At 36.8% G+C, this 15,000-nt stretch overlaps 1 protein-coding gene across 1 annotated transcript in view; it reads left to right on the top strand.

Annotated features, from left to right (window-relative positions):
- The first annotated feature begins 2,212 nt into the window (after positions 1–2,212).
- LOC115216240 (integrin alpha-4-like) overlaps positions 2,213–15,000 on the top strand; it is a 60,663-nt gene continuing 47,875 nt past the window's right edge. The window contains exons 1-2 of the mRNA XM_029785472.2: positions 2,213–2,277; positions 6,030–6,216. Coding sequence (XP_029641332.1) covers positions 2,268–2,277; positions 6,030–6,216 — 197 coding nt within the window. The 5' untranslated portion in view covers positions 2,213–2,267. The remainder of the gene's footprint in view (positions 2,278–6,029; positions 6,217–15,000) is intronic.

Raw genomic sequence — 15,000 nt, 5'->3', positions numbered from 1 at the left:
AAATACATATATCTATATACAAGCAGATTAAAGTAAAAATGAAAAGGCAAAACATATGTTTGTATGTTAATATTTTCTATCTAAATTAAATATCCTTTTCAAGTGATGCCAAACGTTTTGCTTTTTCAATTTTACTTTAATCTATATCTGCCTACTCAAAGAAAAACCATTCCTCGCTGCCTCTGATAGGCAGTCTCAACTTTTCAGTTGCAGTTCAAACTAGTGTTTTAGTGGTAAACCTAACTGAGCACTCATAATACATACCCAATACATCACGTCAGTTGAAGAAAACTTATATATATATATAAAAATTATATATATATATATATATTCTTTTACAGGTTTCAGTCAACTACTGTCATGCTGGAACACCGCATTAATCAGTTTTAGTCAAAGAAATCGACCTCAGAACTTGTGTTTTGTAAGCCTAGTACTTATTCTATCGGGCTATTTTGCCGACCCGCTAGATAATAGGCATATAAACAAACCAGTACCAGTTGTCACTCGATGGTGGGGTACAAACGCAGACGCATACACAAATATCTATACACATATACGACGGGCTTCTTTCAGTTTCCGTCTACCAAATCCACTCATAAGGCTTTGATCGGCCGGAGTGGGACTGAACCCGGAACCATGTGGTTGGGAAGCAAGCCTCTTACCACAGTCACGATTGCGCCTCTGCATGTATGCATGTATGTATGCATGTATGCATGTATGTATGTATGTATGTATGTATGTATGTATGTATGTATGTATGTATGTATGTATGTATGTATGTATGTATGTATGTATGATCTCCAGTATGTGAATTAGGAAAAAAAAATTGTGAGCCACCGATGTATGTGTGGAGGCACATAGTCTTGTGATTAGAGCCGCGGAATTGCAGTCGAGAGATCGCGGGTTCGAATCTCAGACCGGCCGATGTATGTGTGTTTATTAGCGAAACACCTAAGCACCACGCGGCCCCGACAGAAGGTAATGGCGAACTTATGCTGACTCTTTCGCCACAACCTCCTTTCTTTTCTACTGCATCTAGCAGCTCACCTGCGACGGACCGGCATCCCGTCCAAGTGGGGAACCTATACGACAATGAAACCGGGAAACCGGCGCTTATGAGCCAGGCTTGGTTCGTGAAGGAACAAACAACAATAACCGATGTATGTAGATGTTCGACCTGCTAAAAATAACAGCCAAACGTACGTCAAATTACACTTAGTGAATGAAATGTGGAAGGATATATTAGCTTATGTTGTCCCGGATATTGATGGCTTATGTATACTTTTTATCATAGCGTTGACTTGGAAGTTACACAACATCAACAACAAACAACAACAACAACATCAGCACCACCACCAACAACAACAACAACGACGACTTTTACAGCAACTTGTTGACTTCCATCGCGTCACTACCCTTTCATTCATTACTTCAGCTTGAAATGTATGATTCACCCATTCATTCGTTCATTGTTTACATAAAAGAAGGGGCAAACTAAAACAAACACAAACAGCGCTGACTCGATCTGTGCTTTTCAAAACTACTGATTTTCACCTCTTTCACATATTACCTCTGTGTTCACCGCCGGACCGCCAGCTGATTTCTTCTTCTTCTTCTTCTTCTTCTTCTTCTTCTTCTTCTTCTTCTTCTTCTTCTTCTTCTTCTTCTTCTTCTTCTTCTTCTTCTTCTTCTTCTTCTTCTTCTTCTTCTTCTTCTTCTTCTTCTTCTTCTTCTCTTCTTCTTCTTCTTCTTCTTCTTCTTCTTCTTCTTCTTCTTCTTCTCCTCCTCTCTCTCTCCCTTCTCTTCCTCCCCTTTTCTCTCTTTCCCTCCTCTTGCTCATGATTTACCAATCAACTAAGTAAGTATAACAAAACAATTTCGCTTCTTTTTTCTTCATTTTCTTCCAACCATGTTGTTGCTGTTTACTCCCTCCCCTACCGCACACGTACGCACACACACACACACACACATCCACACCCTCACACACACACACACAAACAAACACACACTCACACACACACACACACACACACACACACACACACACACTCCATACCCTAGGTTATTTAGCTCTGACCAAAAGAAACCATAATAAAAAAATATTCTAGTCTCAGCTATCCAACTTTTACAGCATTTGCTCTCCTTTATGTACTTTTGTGGTTGTTTTTAAAGAGTAAAGTGAAATTTTAAAGAGACTTGATTGCTTTTCCAGCAGATTGGATGGTCACATAGACGTACCCGCCTAATTCTATCCAGGGTGTTGGTATATGAACCGAGGCAAGTCATGATTCTTTCTATATACCAGAATGCTCGCTCGACCTGCTAGAAATAGTAGCTGAATTTCTATCAAAATGACAATAGAGGTATCCCACAACTTACGTCGGTAATTGGTTCCAAGATCTGCGACTTAACTAGAACGACGTAACACGAAAACGTTTTAAACTTTATTAACATGTGTCTGTTTATTAAATGGTTATTCTGTTATTCTGTGACTAGTTATTCTGTGGCCATTCCGGGGCACCAGCTTGATGAATTTTAGCCAAACGAACCAACCCCCAATACTTATCTTTCGTAAAGCCCGGTACTTATTCAATCAGTCTTTTTCCGAACCGCTAAGTTACGGGCACGTAAACACAACTCTGTCAAGCGGTGTTGGGGGACAAATACACACAAACACACGCAAACATATAAATACATGCATACACACACACGCACACACACAACGGGATTCGTTCAGTTTCTGCCTACCAAATCTATTCACAAGGCTTTGGTCGGCTCGAGGATGTAGTAAAAAAAAACCGTGTCTAAGGTGCCACGCAGTAGGATTGTACCCGGAACCATATGATTGAGAAACAAACTCCTTATCACGTAGCCGCACCTGTTAGTACATATTTTTAAATGTATTTAATTTGATTTTCCACCTCAGTATTGGTGTTTATTATTTTCATTGTAATCTTATGCTTTTAAATATTGGGTTGTGCCGATTTTTAAAGGAAAGAAAACGGTCAATAAATACTTGCCATTACATTTTTAATCAACCAAATATGAACTATTTTGTTGCACAATGCGTCTCCATCTTTCTTTGAAAATATCCTCTTCCCAGAATTGAGGTGGTTTCATGGCAAAGAATTTATCAAGGTATCTTTTAACGTCATCCAAGGAATTGAAATATTTTACCATTAAGACTATTCTGCAGAGACCTGAAATAGTGGAAATCCGAAGGAGCAATAACTGGTGAATATGGAGGGTGGGGTAACACATCCCAACCGAGCTGCAGCAATTTTTGTCTGGTTCCCAAAGCATCAAGTGTCGAAAATGAACTTTCTTATCTTCCATTTTAAAGGGTTACAGAATTAACACAGGTTATAGGAACATAAACCTTCTTCCATGAAATGATAGCTTAAACTGTGCTCTAAATGGAGGTGTAGTCAAATCCTATTTTATGAACTCAACCATGTTTTAAAATAAGTCGAAAGGTAAGCTACTATAAATCGGCACGAACTTTCCGGACAACCCAATATATCACTAAGACCGATGTAAAATCGGATCAATCGACTGCAGTTGGGATTTATGCTTTTTCTCCCCAACTTATTTCTTAAAAAAAGATGCAAGTAGAAAAAGACAAAACTCGAAATGACGTAAGTCGAGGTATGCCAATATTTTGTCTTTAAAGAAGGGTATTTCGGTGACATCATTACCTGTAAGTTTCATGTTAAATTGAGCATTCATCAAATGAATGTGATTCGAGTGGAAGCTTGAAACATACCTATGTATGTATGTTTTCCTTTGCGATTTTTTAAACCTCACCAACAAAGTAACAGCATTTCGTTTGAATCAAGACGTTCCGGGGATTTGTGAATATGCGAGTGAGTGAATTTGTATGTATGTATGTATATATGTATGCCTGCATGTCAGCATGTATGTATGTATGAATGTATGTATGTGTGTGTGTATGTATGTATGTATGTATGTATGTATGTATGTATGTATGTATGTATGTATGTGTGTGTGTATGTATGTATGTATGTATGTGTGTATGTATGTATGTATGTATGTATGTATGTGTGTATGTATGTATGTATGTATGTGTGTGTGTATGTATGTATGTATGTATGTATGTACGATTTTTCTTTGAGTTTTATTAAAGTTCTTTTTGAGAGAGTTCAAGCCGGTCACAAGACTTCCTGAGTTAAAGAAGTTCCCGAAGTTAGTAAATATGTAGTTGAGGTGGGGTATTGGTTGAGATGTTGATACACACACCCAAGTATGTACATTTATTCACATAAGAATATCAGATGGGGATATTTTGGAATGTCTTACAAATCTTCAGTTTACAGCTAATAGATTGGATTTGGAGAATCCATAGATTCTTTTGCTCTTTCTCCGTGAAACCAGGTATTTCTAGGCTTTTGTGCAAATTTGTTGGTATGCATGCATGCATGTCGTCATTCAGTTTTATTTCAAGATTATTTGTCTATAGAGAGAGCCAGTCTCTAACCTAGATCCAAAGCACATTCATTGGAATTTCAACATCAATAACATAGTATGTATGCATGTATGTATGTATGTATGTATGTATGTATGTATGTATGTATGTATGTATGTATGTATGTATGTATGCATGTATGTATGTATGTATGTATGTATGTATGTATGTATATATGTATGTATGTATGCATGCATGTATGTATATGTACAGTTTTGTATGTTTTGTTTTATATATGTCTTCCCATGCATATACTTGCATATCTATACATGCTCCATTTCTTCCTCAGATTACACAAAGTCTGAAGAAGAAGAATTCAAATCTTCCCAACTTATCACACGACGCCCCTCCATTAAATCGCCAAGACAACCAATAAAACATGTGTGTTATTCACAAAGATAGCAGTCGAACTAAACAAAACGATATACCGGAAGCAAGCTTTTTATCACACAGCCACTCCTGCGCCTGCGTACTATTATAAATAAATAAAAATTGACTGTAAAAGTTACTGAAAGTTCTAACGTAGCTGAAATGACTTTCCTGTGATCGTAATTAACATTTGCTTTGCATATTGTCACCGGCATAGTTCTTTACTTTCCAACCACAGCATCTTGAGCATGTGTCTTCACTATAGCCCCGGGCTGACCAAAGCCTTGTGAGTGGATTTGGTAGATAGAAATTGAAAGAATCCTGTCGTACACAATACACACACACACACACACACACACACACACACACACACACACACACACAAACACACACACACACACACATACACACACACACATACACATGTATATATATATATGCGCAAAATTTGGGTTAGTTAAGACAGGTTTATGACATATTTGAACTGCTAAAAGGCAAATTCACTGCAGTTACTGTAGAGAAAATACTTCTCTTTTACGGTAAAGGGGTATGAAAACACCCTTTATGTTCAGAATCGCCATCTATCAGGATTCTCAGACATCGATGTTTCAAGCTAGATGGCTTTTATGGAAGAGGAGTACCTAAGAGAGACATCTCTGAACAAATATTATAAAGTAATAGCTTTACGTAAAATACAGTCAACAACAATTACCAGAGCAAATTGCACTGGTAATTCGTTTGATCGTGGAAAATAACGAAATATTAGTTCCAAGCAGTATTTAGGCATAATGAAAATTTAGGTCAGTAAAAATATGTTAAAATATGTTAACATACGTTAGTTGAATTAATTAAAATTGGCACAAGACCATAATTTTTGGGAAAATCATTTGACGATTTAATTAACCTCAGTACATGACTTGTACTATTTTTCAGACCACAAAAAGCTGAAAGGTAAAGTTAGCCTCCAAAATGCAACGAACCAAAATTAAATATAGCAAAACATGTATTTTATCCATTTTGCCTTTGCTATTTATCTTGTGAACAAAAATATGAATTAAATAATCAAATAAATAAATAATTAATGTCTTCTTCTCGCCCGCTCACATAAATATAAATTCTTTATTTTATGAAACTCATTTTTTATTAATTATTGTTCTTCTTTTTATTGTTGTAGGGTTTAACATGGAAAGTGGCATGGCTTTCAGATTAGTTGTTAGCCATTTCATATTCCTGCTGTTACATCTACCGCATCCTGCTATCACATTCAATTTAGACACCAAATCACCGATTATCTTTAGTGGCACTAAAAACACATATTTTGGATATTCCGTTGGATTACAAGCGAATTCGAACCGTGCTCGGTAAACTTCAACCTTGTTATTATTATTATTATTATTATTATTATTATTATTATTATTATTATTATTATTATTATTATTATTATTGTTGTTGTTATTATTATTATTATTATTATTATTATTATTATTATTATTATTATTATTATTTATTATTATTATATGTTTGACTTTTGCTTTGTATTTGTACAAGTTTGCTCCGAGTCTCACCCAGAGACCTCAAGAGACAACAAGTTAGAAGTTCGTGTTGGTGTTATGCCTAGGGTGTCATATATTTGGTTTTGCACATAGTTCTAGAGAACATAAGAAAATTATGAGTTTGTTTTAAAATTTGAGATTACATAGACAGTATTTTACGGAGGCTGTAGGTAGGTCCCACGAGCACTATCTTTTGAATTTCTACCATTTTGGGGTTTCCTGGTATCTGAGCTAGGTAACAATCAGCCCCTTTTGCTATCATTCCCAGGGCACCTACGACAACAGGTATTGTTTTAGTCTTGAGGTTCTACATTTTGCCAATTTCTATTTCAAGATCTTTACACTTGCTCAGTTTTTGGTAAGTCTTGACAGATGCATTTATATCAACTGGGACAGTCATATCAATGAGGAGGCATGATTTTTGTCTGAAGTCTTTCAATATAATGTCTGGCCTATTCACATCTATCTTTCTGTCAGTTTGACTGGTGAAGTTCCAGAGGATTGAGATGTGATCATTTTCAAACACTGGCGGTGGTTTGTGTTCCTACCAGTTTTTACTATGGGGAAGATCCAGGTTTTTGCAAATTACCCAGTGAATATATTGTGCTACTCTGTCATGCCAGTTGAGATACTCTGTAGGCACAAGAAGACTGCACATGGAGACAACATGATCAATGGTTTACTTTTGTTGATGACATACACGACATGCTGGGCAGCTGCCGTTCTTTAATATGTTGGCCTGGTAGTTTCTTGTAGGTAGGCATTGATCTTAGGCTGCTACGATAAACCCTTCTGTTTCTGATTTTAAGCCAGAAACCATTGATGGGTAAGGGCTTCGTCAACATCAGCACTATTAACTCTCTTTGAGTATTTGCCATTGAGAGGTTTTTCTTGCCATTTATCAGTAAGAATATTTAAGGGAGCAGTTTCAGCACGAGTGTTCATACGGTTAGCTTTTTCAGTGCTTTTTTCTAGTACGTCTAATTCTGGAGTTTGTCGTATTTGGAATTCACTTAGATATTCCTTTGCCTGTTTTGCTACTGAGTATGATGTTTTTTTGCTTTCATGCTTTGAGACAAGTTTTAACATCCAGTCATCAGAGTTTTTCAGGTAGGTGTCTAGGCCAATTGTGGCAATCTTCATTGTTAATTCCAGTTGTAAAAGTCCACGGCCTCCCACTTTTCTTGGCAGATAAAGTCGTTCTATATCTGCCTTAGAGTGGTGCATTCTATGCTTTGTCAAAAGTGTTCGTATTATTCTGTCAAGATTACACATTTCATGACCAGTTAATGATATTGGACTGTAAGTCACGACTTGTATGGCTAAAGTATTGCTCGCTTCGATCCTGTTTCTTGCATTCAGCTCTGCCTTGAGCATTGCCCTTACCCTGCGATAACATTCTCTTCTGATTCTTTCCCTCATCAGTGAATGTTTGACTCCGTCCCCTTCAAATGCCCCTAGGTATTTGTAGCTCTCCGCTGGTTCTAATTCCTTTATGACATTCTGCTGGTCAAGATTGACATTGGATGTTTCTGTCATTTTTCCTTTGGCAAAGCTAGCTTTTGGGCATTTTTCGAGGCCAAATTGCATCACTGAATTGTTTAACAATCACTAGTAAGCCCTGTAGTTGTTTGTCATTTTTTGCAAAGAGCTTTAAATCATCCATGTAAATGAGATGATTTATATTTTTGTCAAACATTTTATAATCGTATTGTATATCACTGAACAAGTTCGAGAGGGCTATGTGCTAGACAATCAAAAGCATTTTTATAGTCTATCCAGGCTATCGACAAGTTTTTGTATCGTTTGTGATAACCTTCCAAGATCATCTTATTGATGAGTAGCTGATCTTTACAACCATAAGACCCACGTTTACATCCTTTTTGCTCATTAGGGAATATGCCACTTTTTATTAAAAATTAAACTATAGGTATATTCAGTCAAGACAAACGTTAGCATTTTATACATTGTTGTTAAGCAGGTTATGGGTCTATAATTTTTGGTTCATTTGTTTCTTCATCTTTTGAAAGTAGGAATGTTACACCATTAACTAGCCAAGAGGGAATCATACTAGGTTGGTGCAAAACATTGTTGTAAATTTTTGTTAGCGGTTCTTGGCTCTCTGGGAAGGCATTCAACCAGAAGTTAGGAATTTTATCCTTTCCTGGAGACTTCCATTTGCTTGACTTCCTGAGAGATCTTACATCTTCTACCTTGATACCCTCCCACTTTTGCTCTTCTAAAGAGTCTAAGTCTGTAGATATTCCATCAATCCAAGGGGCCTTTTCATTGTATGTGTTCTCTTCTTCCCAAATTTTGTTCTAAAATTTCTGCACTTCTTCTTTTGATGGGACAGACTTTACTGTAACTGGTGTTTTTTCTATCTTCCTGTAAAAACTTTTGGGTTATTTCAGAACATGTCCTTGAAGAATCTAACGCGCTTTTCATACCTTGCTATGCGGGCAGCTTTAGCACACACCTTTTGCTTGATGGTTTCTATGGTGGTACCGATCACAAATATGGTTTTCATATATTCTTTTTTAATTTTCGGGTCTTTGTTAGTTTGATAGTCTTGTCAAACTGAAGGTTTTTTAAACTTTCTATGTCAGACCTAAGTAGCTGAATTTGGTGTTGAATACAGTCTTGCCAAGTAGGCTTTTTGTGGGAATACTATCGTTTTCTAATCTTTTCAACATATAGAATCTTTGAGATTTTCGCGGATGCATAGTACAGGTGGTTGAGATCTGTAATATCAACATCATTAGCTGAAATTATATCCTGAAGAGCAAGGCGGATTTTACCAATTATTTTCAGATTTTGGTTAGAATTGCGAATTTTTGGGAGAGTCGTGTTCATTCATACTGTTTTTTTAATCTTCAGCCATTCAGTCATGATTTGATTTTTTAGATTATGTAGTTCTGTTGAGTCAATTTCTGTGGGACTTTCTTCATCTATTTGATTTTCATCTGCCTTAGTGTTTATGGTTGGTTCACTTTGCTTATCAATTACGAGTACATTAACTCTTTCAATCAATATTGCATTTTCATCAGCCCTAGGCTGGTCTATAATTATTTCCTCTGTAATATCTTCTTTAGCTGCAACTTCGTTCCCTTTATCCATGACTGATTGTTTAATTTGGTCAATCTCTAATTCAGTTAGTAATTTCTTTTTCATAATGTTTCTTCTGACGTTGGCAAGTTTGTTACTGTCTATGTGGGGCCTTACTTCAAGGTATTTCTGTCTCCAGTTTAAGCAGGTTTGTACAGTATTAGACTTATTATTTGTGGGGAAATATATGGCATGATAGAAGGCCGTAAGAACTTCTTTATTATGTTTCCGAGACCATTTTCATTTTTTTCTTTTTGGTTATTTGATGACGGAATATTCCGATTGTGGGGTACTTCCAGCTCCTGTGTTTCGGGAAGATTTGAACCTGTAGCTGATTTTTCGTACAGAATCTGGTTCATCATTTGAGTACGTGGTCCTTGGTGTCTCAGGTGACGACCACTTCGGTTTGTATTTTGCATTGTTATCCTTGAGGCATGACGAGCTTGGACGTTGACATTAGGGGACGGATCTGTCTGTATAGAGTTAATTTTTTGAGACAACACCGCCTCCGAGTTCTCTGCATGTAAACATTGCTCGTAACGTAGCTTCTTGAGGCTAACAAATCTGTATTCGTCTGTATTTTTTTTTTTGCTGATAGATTTATCTCCGGGCATAGTTTTTTGTGGTGTTTTTAAACTTATGAATTGTTCACTCTGTTTTAGTTCAAAAAATAGAAACTAGTTTTTTTTGTTTTTTTGTTTTTGTTTTGCCTCGATTGTGGCACGTGTTTTCATATGCTATTATGTGTGTCCTGTAAATTTCACGTAGTTGTGTAAACATTGGGATGTATGTGTAGTCCTACGGATATAAAAATGTATATATGATTGTGTTGATATTTGAGTGTATGTGTAATTACTCAATTTATGTTCTTACTGTTTTGTTCCATTTATATTTTATAATTTGTGAACTTTCCGGTTTTGATTTCGTGTGTGTTTCGCACATGTTTCACTGAGACGTCGTGAATAGGAGAAACTGTGCTTTGTATGGCAGTAAAATTTCATTTTTGTGATTATTTTCGTTAAAAGACCATTTCCTTCAAATCAGATTAGATTTGTTTTTGAACGGAGATCCCGATGTAGCACATCAATGTTGTTATTCAGCGCGGACCTCCTGTTATTATTATTATTATTATTATTACTACTACTACTACTACTACTACTACTACTACTACTACTACTACTACTACTACTACTGCTGCTGCTGCTGCTGCTGCTGCTGCTGCTACTGCCGCTACTACTACTACTACTACTACTACTGCTACTATTTAAGGCGGTGAACTGGCAGAATCATTAGCACGCTGGGTAAGATGCTTAACGGCATTTTGTTCGTCTTCACGTATTTAGCTCGGTGCTGCATAGTCTTTTTCCACTTCAACATCCTTATTTTACATGAAAATATTGAGCTCTGAAGGAAGCACTGCCTAAGATAGTAAACGTCTGCTCCAGTGCTGAAACCGGAATAAAACCACCAGGAACTGGCTTGTATCTTTCAATATATTCTATAAGGAATATTGATGATGTTATTGTTGCCGTTGTTTCTTAAGTGAATGTTATCTATGACTTAGCAGACTTATAATATAAAGATATGCTGACAATGACGATCTCCTCTGCTTCATAAAAATTGTCATAAAAGCATGAAAAACTTATGTATAGCCATCTGTATATCATATTCAATGTATACACATTGTCGATAAGCCTCTTACTGTAATGCTTGTCCTAGAATTACATTGTTAATGAACTTGCTGGGTTAAAAATGCAATAAATATTCGTTCCAGCAATGGTCACGAGATCATCACGTGCATTTTGGTCTTTTTGGACCGTTTCAATGGCATGTACTCGAAACCATTCTTATGCTCCGACGAGAACTCGTTTATTTGTTTATATAAGAAAAAGTGAATAAAACACTCACTGTTATAACATATAGCAGATTAGAAATCCAATAGACGCAATTAAGGCAATATTTAATCAAAATAGACTTCTACGGATCATACTTAATGTATACACTCTGTTTTCTAGCCCGTTATACAATGTTAGAAATGACGTAACGTATTTTATGGATCTGCTGTATTAAAAACCCGATAAATATTAGGGGGAAACGAAAATTCGTTCCCGTAGTGACAAGCGAAAGAGCCACATGCATTTTGGCCTTCTTTGAGGCTTTTCAGCGATCCATATTTGCAGTGAGTCACTGGCCGCTGCTGGGACGCATTTTCATCTCTCTCTAATATTTATGGTGCTATTAACACAAGTCCATAAGAGGTGGTATCTCTGGACAAATGCTGCAGTAATTGGCTACAACAGTGTATATACATTAAATATGATTCATAGATGGCTATCTTAATTAAATGCCGCCTGAACTAGGTTTACAGAATTTTTATTATCGACCTAAAAGATCATTAGTGGGGGCACATTTTGATCGTACTTTTTGTAAACGATTCCGAGAGTGCGAGGAAAAAATTATTCCAGTACTTGACTGATCGATTATATATATCGACTCCGAAAGAATCAATTCAACATTGACCACCACGGGATTTGAACTCAAAATGCAAAAACCATAACAAATACTGCAAGGCATTGTATCCGACCCTTAGGCAACTCTGCCAATTCACCGCCTTCCTAGAGTCATAAAATACAAAGACAACACCAGCTGTATTTGAACTTAGTACACTCAGTGGCATAGTGACATTAGTCCTTTAGTTTCATGTATAAGCCTATACTGGCTCATAGAGTTGACTTAAAAGTGTCTTCCCCATAAAAGCGCCTCTCGGGGCAGACATCCCTCACCTACCTCCCATCCACTTTACTTAGTACACTAATAGGTATTTAGTTGCACTTTTCGTTATTTTACGAAAGGTCATATCTTGCCGAGATGTCATAGCATTCCATATTTCTCAATCGATAAATAAGCAAAATCAATCAGTTAAGCCCAGGTTAATCTTGAAACCAGTGTAAGACTCCAATTCCAGCTCTCTTTGGGCCTTATTCACCTGAAGACGTGCTAGTATATAGCTACTGTTGGACCATATTAACACAATAATCCTTTCTATTGCAGGCACAAGGCCTAGATTGTGGGGAGGGGGATTGTAGGTTACATCGATCCCAGTGTTACACTGTTACTTAATTTATCGACCTCGAAAGGATGAAAGGCATATTAATACAATAATGTGTATGATATATGTAACTTCCAGCAATTACCATAATAGTTACCACAATGATGTGCCCAAACAATTGTAGTGATTTGTAATAAAGCATGTTTAATCATAAAAAGCAAAAAAATTCTAAATAGGCGCAGGTTGTGTTATAAGAATCTTGCTTCCCAACTATATGATTTCAGGTTCAGTATCATTGCGTGGCACCTTAGGCAAGTATCTTCTACTATAGCCTCGGACCGGCCAAAGCATTGTGAGAGAATTCTGAAATCTGTAAGAAGCTTCATGCATTTGTGTATATATATTTCTTGTACTGTATTTTTCGTATTTGTAATTTTATTCTGTATTTTTATTTTTTGTATTTTTATTTTGTATTTTATTTTGTAATTTTATTTGTATCGTTTTTACGTCCTGGTTTTGTCACATGTTTAACTTTCCTTGTTTTTACCCCTCTGCGAAGTAATTTTATTTAATTCCTTCGCAGGAAGGACTCGTTCCACGAGTCGTGTTCTGTCCTCACCTTCGAAACACGCTGGAGTTGAACTAGGGACAGCTGATGATAGGGGATTTTTCCTTGTGTAGTTTGTCTTGTACTCTGTTTTTTTTCGTTTAGGTCCGTTTCCACGTTTGTTTTTACGTTTTCATTTCTCCTTGAGTTCTACGTCTATTTGTGGTGTCCTGTACTCACGTATATATATTTATATATGCATGTATATATACATGTAGATGTAGGTACGTACTTACATGTATGTATGTATGCATATATTTTATTTCTTACACTATTGTATGACTGAGCGCCCTCGCGTCGATTTGATTCGTGTCGTTTCGTTTCATCTCTTCCAAGTAAGTTTTGTTATTTATAATTGTGACGCGAAACTCTACAACTCTTTGCTTGACCTTCCCTTCCTTCCCTACCTCCCTCTCTCTCTCACTCCTCCTCATCTCTCTCTCACAGCCGCTTGTCTTCCTCTCTCTCTCTCTCTCACTCCTTCTCATCTCTTTCACAGCCGGGCGAGTTGCTTCCTTTCGCCGCTGGCAGTCTAACAGTGAACACTGTTCTTCTAGCGCTCTTAGAATCTTTCCTCGTCTAGGCCAGCATTAAGGCCCTCATTGTCTGTTTTTTGTTTGTTTTATTTCTTGTACTGTATTTTTCGTACTTGTAATTTTATTCTGTATTTTTAGTTTTTGTATTTTTATTTTGTATTTTATTTTGTAATTTTATTTGTATCGTTTTTACGTCCTGGTTTTGTCACATGTTTAACTTTCCTTGTTTTTACCCCTCTGCGAAGTAATTTTATTTAATTCCTTCGCAGGAAGGATTAGTTCCACGAGTCGTGTTCTGCCCTCACCTTCGAAACACGCTGGAGTTGAACTATGGACAGCTGATGATAGGGGATTTTCCATGTGTAGTTTGTCTTGTACTCTGTTTTTTTTTTCGTTTAGGTCCGTTTCCACGTTTGTTTTTACGCTTTCGTTTCTCGTTGAGTTCTACGTCTATTTGTGGTGTCCTGTACTCACGTATATATATTTATATATGCATGTATATATACATGTAGATGTAGGTACGTACATATATGTATGTATGTATGCATATATTTTATTTCTTACACTATATATATATATATATATATATATATATATATATATATACACACACACACACACACACACACATATATATATATCTGTCTTATCACCACCACCACCATCACTGATGTCAGTTTGTTTGCGTTCTCGTATTGTAGTAGTTCGGCAAATGGGAACGATTCATTCGACAGAAGATTCTTCAAGGTGGTACCCAGCAGTCTACTGACTGAAACAAGTAAAAATAAAAATAAAGAAGTTAAGTGATGTCAGAGGGGAGAGAGGGTGTTCCAGCCACGGGCACGCATTTATGAGTCTCCTGTATAAGCATTTATAGATTTGTGGGGCGCGGGGATGTGATGTAAACACAAGGCTGTTCAGGTGGTACACATTCTAGCTACGTCACTAAAAGATATAACTTTTTGAGATATAAACTGATAACTGAAACCAGATATTCGTTTACAACTAACTCATCGAGAACTTACCCCGTGGTATACACAACATTTGATACAATTCATAAGAGAATATGAGAATATTCCAAGGCGGCGAGCTGGCAGAAACGTTAGCACGCCGGGCAAAATGCTTAGGGGTATTTCGTCTGCCGCTACGTTCTGAGTTCAAATTCCGCCGAGGTCGACTTTACCTTTAATCCTTTCGGGGTCGATTAAATAAGTACCAGTTACGCACTGGGGTCGATATAATCGACTTAATCCGTTTGTCTGTCCTTGTTTGTCCCCTCGGTGTGTAGCCCC

This window comes from Octopus sinensis, linkage group LG1 (genome assembly GCF_006345805.1).
Source record: "Octopus sinensis linkage group LG1, ASM634580v1, whole genome shotgun sequence".
NCBI lineage: Eukaryota > Metazoa > Mollusca > Cephalopoda > Octopoda > Octopodidae > Octopus > Octopus sinensis.
Note: the sequence above shows the minus strand (reverse complement) of the source record. Positions and strands in the feature narration are given on the sequence as shown.